Source organism: Athene noctua, chromosome Z, assembly GCF_965140245.1.
Source record: "Athene noctua chromosome Z, bAthNoc1.hap1.1, whole genome shotgun sequence".
In the NCBI taxonomy this organism is placed as follows: domain Eukaryota; kingdom Metazoa; phylum Chordata; class Aves; order Strigiformes; family Strigidae; genus Athene; species Athene noctua.
The window spans coordinates 15705362-15722845 of record NC_134077.1 but is presented as its reverse complement, the minus strand read 5'-3'; the positions used below and the strand labels follow the sequence as shown (position 1 = coordinate 15722845).

Below are 17484 nucleotides of genomic sequence, written 5' to 3'. Positions count from 1 at the left end.
TTGTTGTGGAAAAAGAAAAGCAACAAGCGGCAGCTCCCCAAATGCCTGTTTCCAACTGTGCATATCACCACACGGGAATTTGGAGCTGGCAGCATCATCGCACTGCAGCATAGACTAAGCACAGGCAGCACAGCTGCGTGGTACAGGCTGGGGGGGGATCTTTTTGGGGGGGGCGGGGGGGGGGGGGGGGAAGGTCCTTTCTGCATCCATGTAAAGATAGTCAGAAATTTCTGAAGAGGGAAGCATCCTGCATCCACATCTCCAGTCACCCTGGTGAAGCCTTGGGCTGGGTGAGAGGCAGGGGTTTCCACTCAAGGGGATGAGCAGGGAATAGGTGCCAGGAACATCTGACCAGATGTAGAGGCTCAGCCACGCCCCTGCCCCCCTGATGCTGGGCCAGGGAAGGAGACGCGAAAGGCAGACAGTGCGTGGCAGAGTGCTTAGTCATATTCCCAGGAACTGGCCTGCATGTACTGCTCAGTGTCTCTGAGGCTGTTTATTAATCATGTTATTTATTGCTCAGGCCCTATCAGATGCTCAGCATGACCCTAGTGCTGCTGCAGGATGAGCTCTTGCCCGTTGACAGACCCATGTCCTTTTTGCTGCAGGTACCTGTGCAAGCTGGCAATGAAGCCAGCAGTCTCAGGTTCTTGTGCCTCATTTTGCCATTTTATCACCTTCCTAAAATTGCAGTTCTTAGCTTTCTTCCTTATTTTCCACATTAATCCCAAAACACATCCACTTCCACTTTCTAGGGCTGAACACTCATCCCATTGGTGCCAGCCTTGGATGGGCCAAGTCAGGCCTTGTGCTGGGCCCTGGCTCTTGGGCAGAGCTGCTCCCCACCTGCCCCTCACCCTGCCTGGGCACAGCCTAGCTTGAGGCTCTCCACCACTCCTCCATCTCCCTGGGGATCAACCACTTGGGAATGAGCAGTTAGGTTTGCTCAGGTCATCCTAAAGCAAAAGAAGGAAGAGGGGGGAAAAAAAGCAAGTAAAAAAAGACAACAAGGGAAACTAAAGCCAAACAAGACTTAGTAATGATCCCTGTGGTAGGCAAATTCTTGATGCACTGGTGTGTCCTGGGCTGGTCAAAAATGAGGGGCCAGGAGCTCTTTTCCATCCCAGTCCTTCCAGCCTGGCCCCAGGGAGTGAAGAGGTGAAGAGGAGGAGAGCCTGCCAGAGTTGGGAAGCTGCCCATTCCTTGATGATACACCTGCCATGGAGGCCTGTTGTTATTTTTGTAAGCCAGGTTTTGCTTTTGAGAAAACATTCTCATTCTGTTGATAAAGCAAAATAAGATAGGCGGCAAATGCATCGTTCTAGCTCTGTACGTGCAGCTCCCTCCACAGCAGCATTACTCCTCAAGGGGAAAATCTCACTTTAAAGGACTAGATAAAATGCAGCTGTGGCTTATGCATGGAGAGCAGCAGCCAAATCCTTGTTTTTATTGACATTTTATTTCTTGGGGGGAAATGTGTGCAAGCAGTGGGGTTTCCCCTTCTCCAAAGCAACACCTTGCTCTGATGTCCAGGTTGGGGCATCGACTGCTCTGATGAGCACATTCCTCCCTCCCACTCCATTTTTTCCATTGGTTTGAGTCACTGCGGGCACCCCTGGTCCCCTTGTCGAGCAATGATATGTCCCTGCACCTGTGCTTGGGCATCTCACATGGGTAACAGCCTGGTGCTGGCACATGCGGTCACTGCAGATCTGTGAGGGCCTGGCTTTCTGCTCCCATGGACAGGACCCAATTCGTCTGTGAGTGCCCTCTTCCCAAATCCCCTGTGATGGAGACTGCCTGGCAGTGATGTGACTGACTGTCCTTATTTCTCCTGAATATCACTCACTGTCAGAGCGTTTTTCTTTGTTAACTGTGCACAAGACAAAGATGACTTTGTTCCCTCCCCCTCTCTTATTTCTTTTTTAAAGCTTCCCTCAATCTTCCTTTCTAGGAAAACAACAGTGCCGGTTCTTTCAACATCCTACAGGTCATGTTTTCCAGCACCACACATTACTGTGACATATGGCGACAGCGTGGAAGAAATGGGGCTGCTGAGCACAGAACATCTCACATTCAGGTTTATAATCCAGCAGCTTTCCAATCTTTTTTTTTTGTTTCGCAGACCCTTGAATAGTTTCTAGTAGCAATAGCGGCAGCCTATGTGGTCACTTTTTGTAAACATGGTGAAATTTTCCTCAATTTTGCTGTCTTTTGAAAATACCAGAGGAGCAATATTTAATATTTTCTTTACAATTTCTCTTGCTTCCATTTTTCTTCTCACTACAGCTTTTAATGTTCATGTCAGCAAAGCAGAATTCAAAAACAAATTTAGCATAATTTTCAGGCAATTTTCATTTGAACTGATTGCTCTTACAAAGCACAGATTTTTTTTTTAAGACCTGACAAATGCCTTGTACACGGGGACCCTGTAACCTTTATCTGTGTTGAGAGTAACTTTTTGTTGTTGCAAATGTGAAGAAATGCTGCAGGCTAATGCTACAGCCAGTGCCACGTTAGGAGCAGCCAGTATTGACAGCACAGGAACAGTCAAGCAGAAGATAATGGTGTGTGCTGGAACTGGGCCAGGAAAGACGGATGGTTTGAGTCCCTTTCCCCACCCTTGTCCCAATGGTAAAATGGGACAGTTCACATACTCCATCATTATCCAACCTTCAAATTCATTTGCTGTGATTTTGTAGCACAACTTATTTTCTTTGAATGGCCATGATGCTACATTAAACTAAGACTCTGATTTTAATTACTTTGTAGAAGTGCCTGTATCTGTAGTTCCCAGGTACCTCATAAATGCACCCAAAATTAAAAGCTCAGCTCACAAGTGGCTTGGTGTATTTCAGCTACAGTGCCTGTGCATTGTAAATGTATCACAGCAGGATAGCTTCAGCAACTGATTTCTGTGCTGGCTTCATGACTAGAATTCCCCAATTAGCCCAGCGGGTAAATCACACAGGCATGGGGCTGCACACCCTGCATGTGGGCAAGGCATGCAGCAGGGCCATTTGCCACAGCTGAGCATCCTGCTCCAGGGCAGGGATGGTGGTGTCCATGGAGTGGTCAGATCTAACTCACCTCTCCCAGGGCCAGAGCTCTCAGCTGCTGTCACACATTCACTCCGCAGTGGCAGGGCACAGCCCAGGCTAACTGGTCTGCACCCACTGTGGATGTGACACAGCGCTGTCCCTGTGAAGAAAACCGCTTTGTCCGTGTTCCTCTGGTGCTGCTGTCACATAAGTACCTCGGTGCCAATGGATGGGAAGCTCCAGCTGTCCCTGAGCTGTGTTAAATACCAAACCCAACAGTGTTAGACTGGTTTTGCCAAGGTTTGAATCTTCAGAAGATATTGCAAAACCATCATCCTTTTATTTCTTTTAGACCTGAGGCCCAGATGATGGAGAGAGACCTGTCTTGAACCTATCCCTGATGTTCCTGCACTGGCCAAAGCAGATGTACAGCTTAAGAGTGCAGCTGTGGGATTTCACCTTTTGAACAACCAAAGCCTTTCCTCATTTCCACAGTGCCATGTGTTTCAATCTTTTCAGAGCGGTACTTTTCAGTCCTGCTTAAAGGACTTAGTACCCTTGATACTGCACCTCCCCAGTGCTCAGTGGAGCTCACACATCCTACCTAGTTGCTGTCACACCAATAAGCTACACCAATCTTTTATTGCAAGACAATGAATTGGCTGACTTTTGAGAATGCCTCCAAAGAGATGGAGAGAGCACGGTGCCACCATGCAATCATGGATTCATGTGACATGCTGTGATGTGGCACCTGTCTGTCTGCACACTGCTAAGCCCATGTGTCAGTCCTTAGTTCAGACACCGTGGTTAGATGAACCACAAAATTCCTTGGCTGTTGTTAGGACAAGAAGTACATGCCTTGACATAAATGACCTCAAACATAACGCCCATGTTGCAGCCACCACAGAAGCTGATCATTCAACTCAAACACACTGAGACAATGTCCTGCCACCGAAACCAGCCCCACAGTGTGCAGCCTGGGCCCCTACTTCCCATTATGTCCTTCATCCTGCAATAGGGATGTCCACAACACAGACCTGTCCACCACAGAGAGCCTCTGGCTGCTCATCTCTGTAAGCCCTCAGCCCAAGCCTGCAGTGAAGTCACATCTCCAACCCTCAGCTGTGCTAGAGCCATAAGCCGAGGAGAACATGGGTAAGACAACTGACCATCTTCTTATCATGACATCGCATGGCAGGAACAGGAGGGCTTCAGAGAACCATGTATGTATTGCACTACAGCATGCTGTGCTTAGGAGAAGCTGTTCAGAGAATATCTGCGTTACTACCCGCACTGCCGATCAAGCAGCCAAGGCTGTGCTTGCCAGATCCTGTGGTTATTTACTCTGGCACAAAGTTAAAATAACTCTGTTTGTACTGGAGCATGAGCAGAATTTAACTCTTACTTAAAAATAAACATGCAAGCAAGGAATATAAAAACATGTAAGAGTGTAAGAAAATATATTTATTAAATTCCATGGCAATACTATGGTAAAATTGTTAAATACATGCGTAGTTTTAGACACCCAAGCAATACAACACGAGTTACAACAGCCAGGCAAACTAAGTTTAAAACTTATGCAAAGTTGGTATCTTAGTTAGGTTAGTCTTAAATGTCATCTGCCATACTGGAATATTATTTCCCCAACATGATCCCACGCTTCCTTTTTTCAAGCATGCATTTGTTTAACTGCTTAGCTAATAAATTTTCATGTTAATACACTTAGTTGAATCAGTATTTTACTTGGTATGCTACAAATTCATTAAAGTGCCTTGTGATGATTTTGTTTAAATTGTGAAAGAAATATTTTTTCAATAGCTGATTTGGAAGCTGGAAAAATTCAGTGTCATTCAGCAACAGAAATAACATTAAATAACTGATTAGATTTAGTGCGTTAGGAAGACTATTTTGTCAGTTTTATTTATTGATTTATTCTCAGAATTTATTTCTATAGACAACTATTTCAAATTGGCAAACAATATTTTCACTAGTATTAAACAAAAGTCATTAAAATCTTTGTAAAAAAAGAACATAACGTGATCTCTAAACAAATTATTTATGTTGCAAAAAATATGGTATAAAAAGAGCTAAAAAAACATTGAACCTGTTCACAGTATATATTTTAAAAGTTACAGCATTATAGTACAACGTTGGTTTTTTTTCAGGTGATCTGTATGACTCCACCAGCTCTGCTGTTCTGTGTGCCACAACAGGATCACAGTTCAAATTAGTGTTACTTTCGAGTAGTATTTCAGACACAAGTCGATTCAGTTATCTTCTTTTTTTGCTATCCCCTGCTTTACAAACTTTTTTTTTTGCTATCCCCTGCTTTACAAACTTTTTTTTTTGCTATCCCCTGCTTTACAAACTTTACAAACTTGAAGCATATGTTATTCATGTTATTCGTCCTAAGCCACTCTTGAATCACACTAAGGAAACACTGACAAAGTCATGTTCAAGGATTTTTTTTTTTTTTTTATTGTATTACTACTAAAAAGTGTGAGACCTTGACAGTTTCTATTTTAATTTGCCCTGCTCAAGCTAGTTTTTAAAATTTTTTCTCATCCCCAGTGATGAAAAAGAGAACATTTCATTTTTTGCTTTGTTCCTGGGTAAGTTTTACTTACTACATTTCACTCAACATGGGGCCAAATGAGTTGCAAAGGTATTGAACCCTCTCATGGAAGTTGTGCATACACTTCCACAGGAGCTTGCTTTCATGTTAACAGTTGAAGTGCTGATTTGTGAAAGGCCAAAAACCTACCAAGAGATTTTGCTGGGTATCTCCTTAAAAAATAAGGATGTCATCCGCTCTGCTGCACCACTGAGTCACCCGAGGAGCACTAACACAAAGAGAGGGTGAGACTGGAGAGGGATTAACCCCATCCTCTCATGCAGCACCCTGTTAGAGAACTTCACCTGCATGAGAACCCGCTATCTGAAATACAAAATTCTTCTGAAGACTTTTTTGTTATAAAAGCAGAAGGAATTAACAGACGTTTTTGTGGGGAAAAAATATTGTCATGCTCCCTGGGACAACTTTTAAAGTTACAGAAACCCCTGCCAATATCATCTGAGTTTTGTTTGCATAACATGCAAAAAGGAAACAAACACTGGCTATCTTAGAAACACTGGGGAAAATCCAGAGTTATATAAATGGGGAGGAGAGGAAAGAAAATTGTTATGGAAGAAACTGTTTTCCAGCTTCTAAGGAGATATTTAAAAATTTAAGACAGGCCTAAGCATGAGGAAATTAGTTTTTAAACATGCCAACATTTCTGAATCCATGTCTGGCATTTGGGGTCTGAGACTGTTTCCAGGCTTGCTAAGGAAAAGGCAAAGAAGAAGCCAACAACAGATCTTGCAAACTGCCAGCAGCATCTCTGAGCATCAGCCACACAGAGCACCACTTAATGCACAGCAGCACAAACTCCATGTACTGTGCTGGGAGGAGTGCAGATGGCAGCTGTCTCCTCTAGACGGAACTGCATCTCAGAAGGCATACAGTCAAGTACAGGGCTCTGAAAAAAACTGCTTTGGGAATTGCAAGCCAACTTTCTCTGTAATATGCACCTAGGTACACAATGATGTAAGCACGTATGTGTGGGTTAGGACTTTTCTTAGTGTTAAAAATATTAATGCCATTTGCACTGAAGTCTTCATCAAAGTCTGTGGCAGAACAGAAGATGCTATTTACATGGGAAGCTCTTGATAGATTTATGGTACACGGAACCTTGTTAGCAATCTGATGCCTTAAATGTTGCATTTTTCTTATGTATTTCAAATTCTTTCACTGTATTTCTATCTACTTGTAGGTATACAAATATTCTATTTACAAAGCAGTATTTGTCTAAAAATAGAGCACATGATTTCTCATTGCCTTTTCAAAGTAGTGTTTAAACACCTTCTGTCTCCAATGTATCCAACTGCCTTCATTTCTGCTGCTATTCATGTTCAACTGAGCGTCCTGGAGGACAAGATCACAGAGAACACCACAGCCCTAAGCTTTACTCAGCTGAATGTATCAAAAAAAAAGAAAAAAAGAGGTGGCTTGAATGTGCCTCTTCAGAGCAGCCTGAAACTCAAGGTCAGCAGGAGCTTGCTGCTGCCATGTTCCCAGCAGAGAAAAGCTCTGGTCCCCTACATAAACCAAAGACGAAGACACAGGGCACATTTGCCAATTGTGCCGTGGCGGACAACACAGCTACTGGTTCCCTTTGGAAATGGTTCACCCATGAAAGCAGCAACTACAGATAATAAAGACAGCTACCACAGCAAATGTCAGTCATTGGGTCTTAGGTCTGCCTATGCAGCCATTGCGTAACAGGGGAGGTAATTCACCACCTGCCTGTAGTATTAGCTTACTCTTTTGTTGATTAACTAGTAGTTCTGTGAGGTATATCACATGCAGATCTACCATCCCAAAATTTAACATACAAACCCAAGACCTCAGATCCCCCTGCATGTCAGAACAACAAAAATAATGAATGTGTCAAATACGAGAGTGCATGATGTTACATCAAATGTGACTGATGTTCCACGCATACAGTGAACAGTACAAAACCCCATTACAAACCCCAAATTGTCACATATGACAGGCATGGCTCAAAAATAAGAAGCAGCACTGATGATTTGCTTCAGAAAGAAATTACTTGGCATTAACACCCTACATCTCTGAACACTGATCCAACTGGAGGATTGAAGCACTAACTTCGGAGTAACAGTGTTTTGGACACAATCCCTTCTGGCCATATCCCTTCTGGAAGTTGTTTTTTTGTTTTGTTATGTTTTTTTAAGAAGCTGAACTTTCTAGTCTTCTAGAAAACAAAGCAAAAAGCCAAAAGAAGTGAAACAAAATAGGCATTCAATAAAGAAATAAGATCTTTCGGAAAACGATGGTTAGGAAATGCAGTACTTTTAAGTTTCCCAAGACATTTTTCAGAAGTAATTTGACCGAAAAGGCTCACCAGGAAGCCCGAAGGCACGAGTGCAAGGAGTCTGATCACCTCTGAAGCCCAAAGTTTTAGTCTTAAAATTGTTATTAATGCAGGTAGAAGCTAAACAGCACCGTGATTTGAAAGTGAATTTGGTACAAAGACTTTCCTAAAGAAGCTTCACTGGTTTAACAAGGCACTTGGGCTCAGAAAGCAAGCCTGTTTCCTGACGGTCCCTGTCACTCACTCTTCCTGCTCCATGCACCTAGGCGTGTCTTCACATGATCACTAAATTAGCACACAACCTCTCACTGCCTATCTGGTATTTGTATTCACTGCTGAAGATTTAAGATAGGCATTTGAAAGGAGCCTACCAAATGGCAGAACTAAATAGGCTCAAAGAAAACCACAGAGTTGAAGCAGCTGAGCTTTCAAGTTCTGGAATGAAAACTACTTACTGGATTATAACCATTAAGCAACAGTAAATGATGCTACATATACTGCACAAGCCTGTGTCTCTCCCCCATCTCCCACACTCTTCTGCCACTGACACAAGACAATGCATATGGTAAGCCATTTCTATTAACAGGACTCTTCTGCCCTAGATCCTGGAAGTCAAATAAGATATATAGTCAAAGTTTTTTAAAAAAGTGCTGGGTGATTAGATGACAGTGCCTTGATAGCATCAAGGCAGACCCTTTATTTGTGAACTTTTTCCTTACCTAACCACTAAGAAATTAATGAAGCAGTATATAATGCTGATACCTTTACTGAATAGGAACATCTGCACAAAGTAAAACCTGAGTATGTGATGCCTGTGTTTAAGTGATTCACCATAGGAGCACTGTGAAGGGTGTTAGGCTGCCCCCTGTGAACTCTGTGTGTGTGCCCTGGCTTCCAGTCTGCCAAATTAAAAATTGCTAGCACTCTGAAACTTCAGTTTGGTTGTTTTTCTTGCAATACACAGCCATACGAAAGCACAGTTATTTTTCATGATCAGCTGTTCCGCTACAAAAGGGGTTTTTTGTTTGGATCACCATACAATACTGATTGCTCCTCTGTACTGAGAAACCTAAACCACTACTCATACACACTGTCTGTGACATCTGCTTTCAGTTAAAAGCATATGGCAGCACAATCTAAAATTCATCTTAGGAGGTAAACACATTAAGCCAAATCTGCATTAGTAAAAAGAAATCAGCTCGAAAAGAGATAGTGTGAGAAAGGGTTGTTACTATTAGGATTTAGCCACCTCTCAGCTATCAAGCACAAAGGGCAGGACTGCTTCCTTTTATGTATTAGTTTAGTGTTCTGAGCAATAATAGATCAGGCATGAAACTTTCTCATCACCAGTGATGTCTGTTGAGAGATAGATACTAGCTCTTTGCACTGCCTGTCTGTCTCTGCACCTGCTGCTCTGCTAATTCCAAGATTCAACCTCAAAAGCAGAATCCTATTTGCACTTTCTGTTCTTTCAGACAGACCTTGCACTCTGTCAGGTCTGCAGACAGATCTAATTTTACTTTCTTCACAGTACACTCATCCAGGAGGGACACAGAGGCAGTTTTTACTGATGATTATTTCAATGTTATTTAGTGTTTTGCTTTTTTATCAGTTTTCATTCTATGTATTTTCATTCTATGGAGATGGCAGAGATATCCAACATCTGAAACTGTACCATCCATTGCTGCAATTAGGTTTAACCTAATGCTTGGTTTTATTCTGATGGCCAGATCACATGGTTTGGAGACCAAATGACTGCCATGCTAGCCATCCTCCTGGTGTTCTCTCACACCTTTACAACTAGCATCTTAGCCTCCTTATTGGAGGCTTATCCTTATTCAGCCTCCTTATCTGTTTTGGGATCTTGTTTAGAAGACCACTCCCCCCTTATTTATTCAAAAAAATCACAAAGTAGTTAAGGAAATTGAAATCTAAAAAAAAGATTCAGTTAGGACTTTACAGACACCCTTCTAGATCAAGCTCTTTAACTTGTGACCTCTCACCACTGTGTTTTTTAGTAAGGAACAGATAAACTAAAAAACTTTCTCCTTTAAGCTAGTGAAATTCATGTATGCCACAGTCTGGAGTTTACACGTGAAATGTGACAACTACAGCTGCCTAGAGATGGATCTGAAAACAAGCATTTTCAAAGATGATTATTCTGGGCATTCCTTGCACAAATGTATATCATTTAAGCTTTCTTTGTATCATGAGTCTGGTAAAGGAGAGGTAGAAACAAAGGCACTAAAACCTCCCAGGATTTCTCCCTGTCACTAGAGAAATTTCACCTTGTACTCCCAGGTAGAATTTGCAGAGAATGTCCCATTGGGTAGACCCTGGAGAACAGCCAGGCAGCAGGTGGCAAAGCTAATACAATAAAGACCATCCAAAGAGCAATTTGTTCTCAGGAACCTAGTACTACTACCTCTAATTTCACGTGCCAAACTGCTTGGACAACTAATGCGAGTTGACAGGGGTTTTCCCGTGGCTTATATTACTGTATAGTGCAAAGACTGCTGAACACCAGGGGTGAACAGAGCATTGTATCGCACTGATGCAGGAGATGTGGAGCTAAAGCTATGAAATACAAAATGCATTAGTGCAATACATTAGGAAAGATTAATTCCTTAACCAAAGGATAGAAAAAATATAGAGCATCCTAAGTTTAAAAAAAAAAAAAAGTTTTAAACTTTATGCAGTTCTTGCTGAGGTTTAAATCAGTGTTATACTTTTTTCCCCAAGTTTGTACCCCTGAGTCAAACATTGAATAAACACTGTACAGTAGGTACAGAAACTAGTGTCTAGTTAAAAAGCAACAGATTTGAATGGCCATTGCTTCAGAAGTGTTAAACAGTGACAATACCCTTTGTATGGGAAGAGAAAAAAAAATAGCACTCTCATTTGTTCTTAGTTTATAACTAGGCAAAAGATCTCAAGAGTTTCCAACCACATCATTTCAATGTGTTGAGGTTTGTTATAAATGAAACTTTCAGTAAGGAAATCTGTTGGGGCTGCATCATTTGAGTATGCACAGTTGAAAACAACTACAACAAAGCAAAGCAATCTTTCCAAGTTATAAGTTGCATGAGACCATATTAATCTTGGAGCACTATGTGAAGGCAGGCAGAGTTCTCAGACTACGATTATCAGGAGCTCTAAACTCAATACCCTTTATATCCAATATATTTTACTAGAGTAATAACTAAATTGCTATAATTTTGGCCTCTTGGCCTCTATTAAAATGGAATATTAACACTTTCACTAAGTTAAACATGGTAGCATTCAGCTCACTAGAACCTCTGCTGACTGTCTCCAAGAATAATTCATGCCTTTTGCACTTTTCTTCTTACTTTCTTTACAACATAAGAGCTTATTTAGAAGGCAGGTTCAGGTGCAATGAGGACTTACTGTTAATCATTTGGTTTGTTCTGAAAAAAGTGTGTAAAGGACCACCCTATATTACTGGGTTTGGGAGAGTGTTCATCATCTTTTGGGGGAAGCAGAAACTGTCGAGAATTAATGGAGCACGGGCTCCCAAAAGATGCATTTTCATTGTTGCTTTCAGCCGATCCAGGAGAGTCTGGAGTGTCCATGTTCCAGGCATTTGTGTTTGCTTGAGGTCTGTAACCTGCAGTTTTATCCAACTCTTCCTCTGCAGGTGAGCAACTCTCTATTTTCAGAGCACTGACAGGCAGCTGCATTTGTGGCTTATAGCCTGCTGCAGTCACTATTTCTGGCTCCTCCTCTGGTTTAATCTGAGGCTGATACATTGACTGGATATCAATGTAAACCACCTGAGATGACCCCACAGGTTCATCCATAGGGGGACTTGAGATCTCCTCTTCAATGATAGGGGGGCAGTAGGACACAACCACGTGGTTCTCCATTTCTGAGTCAGAACCATCTTCAGGCACAGTGGTGTCTGCTGCTGGGGACATCATCTCTGTGTCTTCAATCTTGGGAGCTGCAGACCGTGTTTCTACCACTTCAACACTATTGGGGGTGCATGGGTTCATTTCCAGTGTTTTAAGTGTCTTATTCCCCTGAGGTGAGAAAAAGGAGAAGGGGAGGAGACTAAGCAAAAAGACCTGAAAATCCTGAAAGCAAAAACTTGCCCAAATTAAACCATTACGTTGGCTTGTGGCTTGCACTCATCCCACTGCCGTTAGTACAATATTTAAAAAAAAAATGTGGTTTCGTTCTTATTTTCTGGCTCATCACATTTTCTGGTTATATGTTAAAAGTATTTTAGCCAACTTAAAGAGACTTCAGATCTTGCTTAAGTGTTTGAGAACTCTCTCCCCAAATCTCAGCTTTGTATAACCCATTCCACAAGGTTGTTTAAATGTTACACCGAGTTCCAGCTACGATGTCAACCAGGAGGTTAGGGATATGGCATGTACGTTTCTCCACACTTTCCACTTCTCCTAACACTATGACCGACGTGTACATTATTCCCACACTGTTATCATGCACTGACACTTTTCATTAGTCCAAGAAGAGAGAAATGCAGCAGCCCTTTCCCAGTTCAAACATTGCAAGTAACTACATTAAGCAGAAAGCTCTAGATAGCACCTGACAAAAGTTACTGAGTAACTTGTCTTGTTCCTCCCTGCCACAGAGCTTTTTCTACAACTGGAGCAGAAGACTCAAAGTCTGCAAAAAAATTCTTAACTCACAATACCTTTCAGAAGTTTAAAATACCAGATTTAAAATGAGAGTTACCTCACAGATGTTCTTCTGAAACTGCAGTGCCTTACTGTTCTCAGGATTTGGGATCTCTGGATAAAATGTTTCTTTAATCCTTTAAAGAGGAAAGAACAGACTTTTAAAAGTTACCAAGTCCCGAAACAGATTCTGAATACACAAAAGGAATCAGGACATTTCCCTTTAATTCAGAATACTGAAGACATCTGGCACAAAGATTTAATGTAAGAAACTTTCTCTAAGTATTTAATGAAAAAAACAGCAAAACTTGTTTTTTTTAAACTGGGGAACTCAATATGCCATGTTTATGAAAAGTTGAAGATGGGATGTCTACCTGAGTGTTTGTGGATGGCTCACAAATTACTGTATGTCGCCAGTTTATTTTCATTTGGGAACTATTTATAAACGGTGCTCACTGGGAGACAGGCTCCCACTAAACCTTTTTGCATTCCTCACTGACCTCTCTCCAACTCAATTTCTCCATCACCTTCCACAATGTGTTTTTGACACCCACCTCTAAACAAAGCCCACGGACATCTTTGGGTACTTGGAGAAAACAAAGAGTAACTAAAATCATGGAAAACACTAGCACTGAAGCAAACACATCCAGAAAAAGATCAGAGCCGAATGCAGGCATTTACCATTCCCTCTTTCGATAGCAGAAGATGCTGGCCACCACTCCAAGCAGCACAACCACTGCCACAGGGATGAGAATTGCAATGATTAATCCTACAGCTGGGGGACGATAAAAGAAAAGACAGTAAATATATATCTGAAGTTACCAGCAAGTTTTATGCCTTTTCTCACATTCCCATAGATTAGAGACCATTTCATTAAACTTATCCAACAGTTGTCTGCAGACAGTGACCTATATGATACACTTCCCCTTTGCTGGAAGGGCAAAAGTCCATCCATAAACAGAGCTGATTCAGTGATACTACAGGAATCAGCAGATACTTCTCTATGATTACTTAATTGTGAAAGGATTCATGTGCAACACAAGACTAATTGCCACTGTAATTCTGTTCTCAGTAAGCACTGGAATTGCACTTCCATGTTACTTGAGCTGGCCAAACCTCTGGTAATGGCTCTTATAGGCCAACAACTCATTGCACAAACTGCAACTGCCTTTTATGTGATTTACAATGCTTCTAATCCCCCGGGTTTAGCTCCGATACATTCCCACTGCCTTCCTCTATTGATGCTAAGTGACTCAAGTTTGATTTTTTGTGTGTTTTAGTTGCACCCCAGCATTTAGCCTTTCATATGTTTGTTTTTTTTTTTTTTTCTCATTCCCTAAAGTCAGTCTTTTTTTTTTCCTAACTGTCTTTCTGGGTTTGTTTCTGTCAGGGGATTGATAAAACTGAATTCAAAGGAGAGAGGCATCTGTTTATAATTCTGAAACTGGTAGATATATCCACAGTGTCTTTCTTCCCATCATGTATTAGCAGATATTCATCATGGGAAACCTGACAAAAACAACTAGCTGCTTGAGAAGACTAAGTTCAGACTCCACCATATTTAATTCTAGTTCTTGCCTACATTACCATGAACTACAACGTAGCTGTAATAAAAAAGGATCTTTTCCTCACTCTGAACTGTACCAATGTTTGTATTTAAAAATAATCAACTAAATAAATTAAAAATGAGACTGTAGGCCCAAACTACCTAAGGGATCCAGAAAAAAAAAAAAAAAAAGCTCAGCTTTATATACATTGTACAGCCCCTGTGCTGAAGACCATTAATGAACAGGGATATTCAACTTACAGTCCTCCTTTGTCACCACATAGAGGCTGTTTGGAGGGCTCAACCCACCAGCAGTGTAGGCTTGTAGGTCCAGTTGGTAACTTGTTTTGCCTTGAAGATCAAGTATTTTCAAAGACTTCTTTGTTAAGTCAGTGATATTCTTAACTTTAAGTTCTGGATTCCCTGTTTGTTTGGAAACAGTAAGAAAAGCATAACTTCGTAAGACAGGATTCACAAAGACAGCCTCAGCTTTAGCAAGGCTTTCTTGCAGTCAGCATATAAAACCTTAAGAACAGTTTGTGTAAAGGAAAACTGAAATAAAGAATCCTAGCAATGCTGCTTGCTTACACAGCACTAAAAAGCACAGGGCTGTGTTGGTGCTGCAGGTTGGCTTCAGTTTCTTATACTCATGCTTGTCCTCTTACATTAATGTGAGTCAGGCTTCAGTTCTGCACAGAGATGTCCTTACTGGAAGAAAATACCAAATTAAATATAGCCATGTAACCTCCCTCATGTCTCATCTACTGAGGGTATCTGTACACAGGGCAGTGTGTCACATTGCCACTTTGTCACTACATAGTTTTATGGCCTTAGTGAGCCAGGGTTTCCTCTGACTTTTGCCTTATATTAAAAAAACCCAACTGTGCTAACCACACAAGGAGCTGATTATTTCAAATGCCTTTGTCACATATCAGGGGCCAGTTATGTCAGTGAGTAATGCAACTGAATTATGATTAAAGCATCTTTTTTTAAAGTGAAATTGAATTATTTAAAAAAAATCCAACTTGAGCAACTAAGTTGCAATCTATAGATATCACTTACCTGATTCTGAAAGCGTAGGCTTTAAAGCATCTTTTTCACCTTTTGCAAAAGAAAGTCGATATCCCTCTAAAAAACCCTGACAATCTTCAATAGGAATGTCTTCCCATTTTACCAGTATAGAATCTGAAGAAGTTTCTTCTACAGTAAAATTTGGTGCACGTTTTGGAGCTGTAGGGAGAATTGCAGAGGAAAAAGCTAGTAAGAAAACACATTAACATTAAATGCTGAATCCATGTATGTGCTTCAACAGTTTTATTTCCGGGCTCGCATTTTCAACTTTTTCCTGAATACTTTTCCCTTACTGTCAAAAAAATGTGAAAAGACTTAGCAGGTGATCCTACAAAAATACAAGTCTGTTGGTCTCACTGTCATTAATTACTGCAGTATTATCTACTAACACAAGCTGAAAAAAAAATCTCTCCTTGGGCAGCCATCTTACAGACCCATACATGTAAATACCCTTCTTCCTGCAACAACCCCCAAAAGATCACATAAACATTCAGAGCATACTAATTACTTAACTTTTAAAGGCTTTAACTCTGTACTTTATAGCTTGTCTTCAAATCAAACAAACACTACATTCCTATCATGGAAATCTATCTCAGTTTAAACAAACTATTCTTAGCAGGCATCACAAGTCATTCTAATATCTGTACCCCACTGGAAAAGTTACAGCAGATATTCCGTAAGGTCATGTGCATCAGGAATTAGTCTGACATTTGGCATTGATCTACCAGTGCTGAACTTATGTTTAACAATGCTTCTACTTTTGTCTTGATGCTTATCTGTCCAAATGCAAATCTGAAGTTTTTGCATTAATCTATGCTTTTGTGCAAAGTGAATACATTTCTCAGTTCCTAGTAAGGTTCTTCTGCATGTTCAATATATTTTTAGTCCCCCAAAGACTTTATCCTTTTACCTTGAAAGCTTCCAATCTGTTCAGAACACAGATGGAAAAACTTTCTGGGAAACCATTCAGGATTTTTAAAGATATAAATGGCTGAAAGTTGAGTTTCTGGTAAAATTGCCTTAACCTCACCTTCAGCCTTAGCAATGAAATAAACAGTGGCATTTCCAAGGGCTCAGATTAAGTGAGCAACTCCGTTTTCCAAGCACATTAAACTTCAAAGCAAAAGGAGTGCTGTAGTTACAATACATTACAGTTGTGATGTTAAAGGATAAAGCCATGTTTAGATACCTGGGAACAGAAAGCATTCAGACACTAATGCATCTCCAGGCAAGCAAAGTTCAGACCTGGATCAAACCGCAGTTACCCGGATGGGGTTGGTACAGGAGGGAATACAAGTGCAATTCTCAAAGTGGCTTGTACTCTAGGATTTAGTTCTGGTCCAAGAAAAGCTTTTAAACAGAAATGTTATGGACACTTTTTATATATGCTGAGCTGTACCAAATGTGCTCAGAAGTTTACTCTGACCTGATGAATCAAAAAAAGTTGTCTCCTCTCCTGCAGAAGTGACTGCAGCCCTGTGGTTCAAATTATGCCCATGCCTTCAACTCTGAAGACCACTGTGTTCTGAGCACACTTCTGTGACACTCTGTGTCACCACACAAGCTGAAAAACACAGTGTTACTGCATGCTGGGAACTGGAAGTGGCTGGAGAAATGTATTAGAATTATATACAGAGATCAAGAAGTCAGTAGTACTATATGGGGATTTTGGTGTCAAATCTTCTTCTGCCGACACCGAGCTAAAAGTAGACACAGTCTAAATTAATTTTGTAAAGATCCCGAATGATAAAGTGCACTTACGCAGCTCTTTTATATACCCAGTTATGTTTTTCAATAACTGATATCCACTGGATTTGCAGCCATATAGTGAAAAGTTGTATCTCACGCCAGGTCTAAACAGAGCTGCAAAAGAAAATTACTCTAAGATTATTTCATTTATGAAGAGTGATGTTTTTAGATTTCAGATGATAAAGACTTACATAAATACATATTAAAAAATTAAAAAGTCTTAGACCACAGTGTTAGGTATAAATACTATCCCTACTTGTAATTCCTATAAAAGCTATGCTATCAGATGCAGTTTAGAAGCATAAGCAAATCTAGCTCCCGGAGAAATTTGGGTTCTAAACAAGGAAGATTCAAAACAAGCTACTCAAATTGCATAAATTGCTCTTTCCATGGGGAAACACAAACTGAAGTTACCAGAAACAATCCCCTTCCTTTCCTCCCACAGCAGTTGTGTAGATCCTGCCTCCTCCTCA

The 17484-nt window shown here is 40.9% G+C and overlaps 1 protein-coding gene and 1 long non-coding RNA gene across 6 annotated transcripts in view; one reads left to right on the top strand and one right to left on the bottom strand.

Moving 5' to 3' along the window:
* The first annotated feature begins 235 nt into the window (after window positions 1-235).
* On the top strand, window positions 236-9393 carry LOC141973914 (uncharacterized). The gene is made up of 2 exons (XR_012635622.1): window positions 236-2080; window positions 3394-9393. It is a non-coding gene; the product is annotated as an uncharacterized LOC141973914 (long non-coding RNA).
* The window catches only part of LOC141973912 (leukemia inhibitory factor receptor-like), a 135821-nt gene continuing 122827 nt past the window's right edge, over window positions 4491-17484 (bottom strand). For all 5 annotated transcript variants that reach the window (XM_074932909.1, XM_074932912.1, XM_074932908.1 and 2 more), the window contains exons 15-20: window positions 17024-17125; window positions 15254-15421; window positions 14453-14614; window positions 13327-13420; window positions 12704-12782; window positions 4491-12021 (exon numbers count right to left, since the gene is read on the bottom strand). In XM_074932909.1, coding sequence (XP_074789010.1) covers window positions 11389-12021; window positions 12704-12782; window positions 13327-13420; window positions 14453-14614; window positions 15254-15421; window positions 17024-17125 — 1238 coding nt within the window. In that variant the 3' untranslated portion in view covers window positions 4491-11388. The remainder of the gene's footprint in view (window positions 12022-12703; window positions 12783-13326; window positions 13421-14452; window positions 14615-15253; window positions 15422-17023; window positions 17126-17484) is intronic.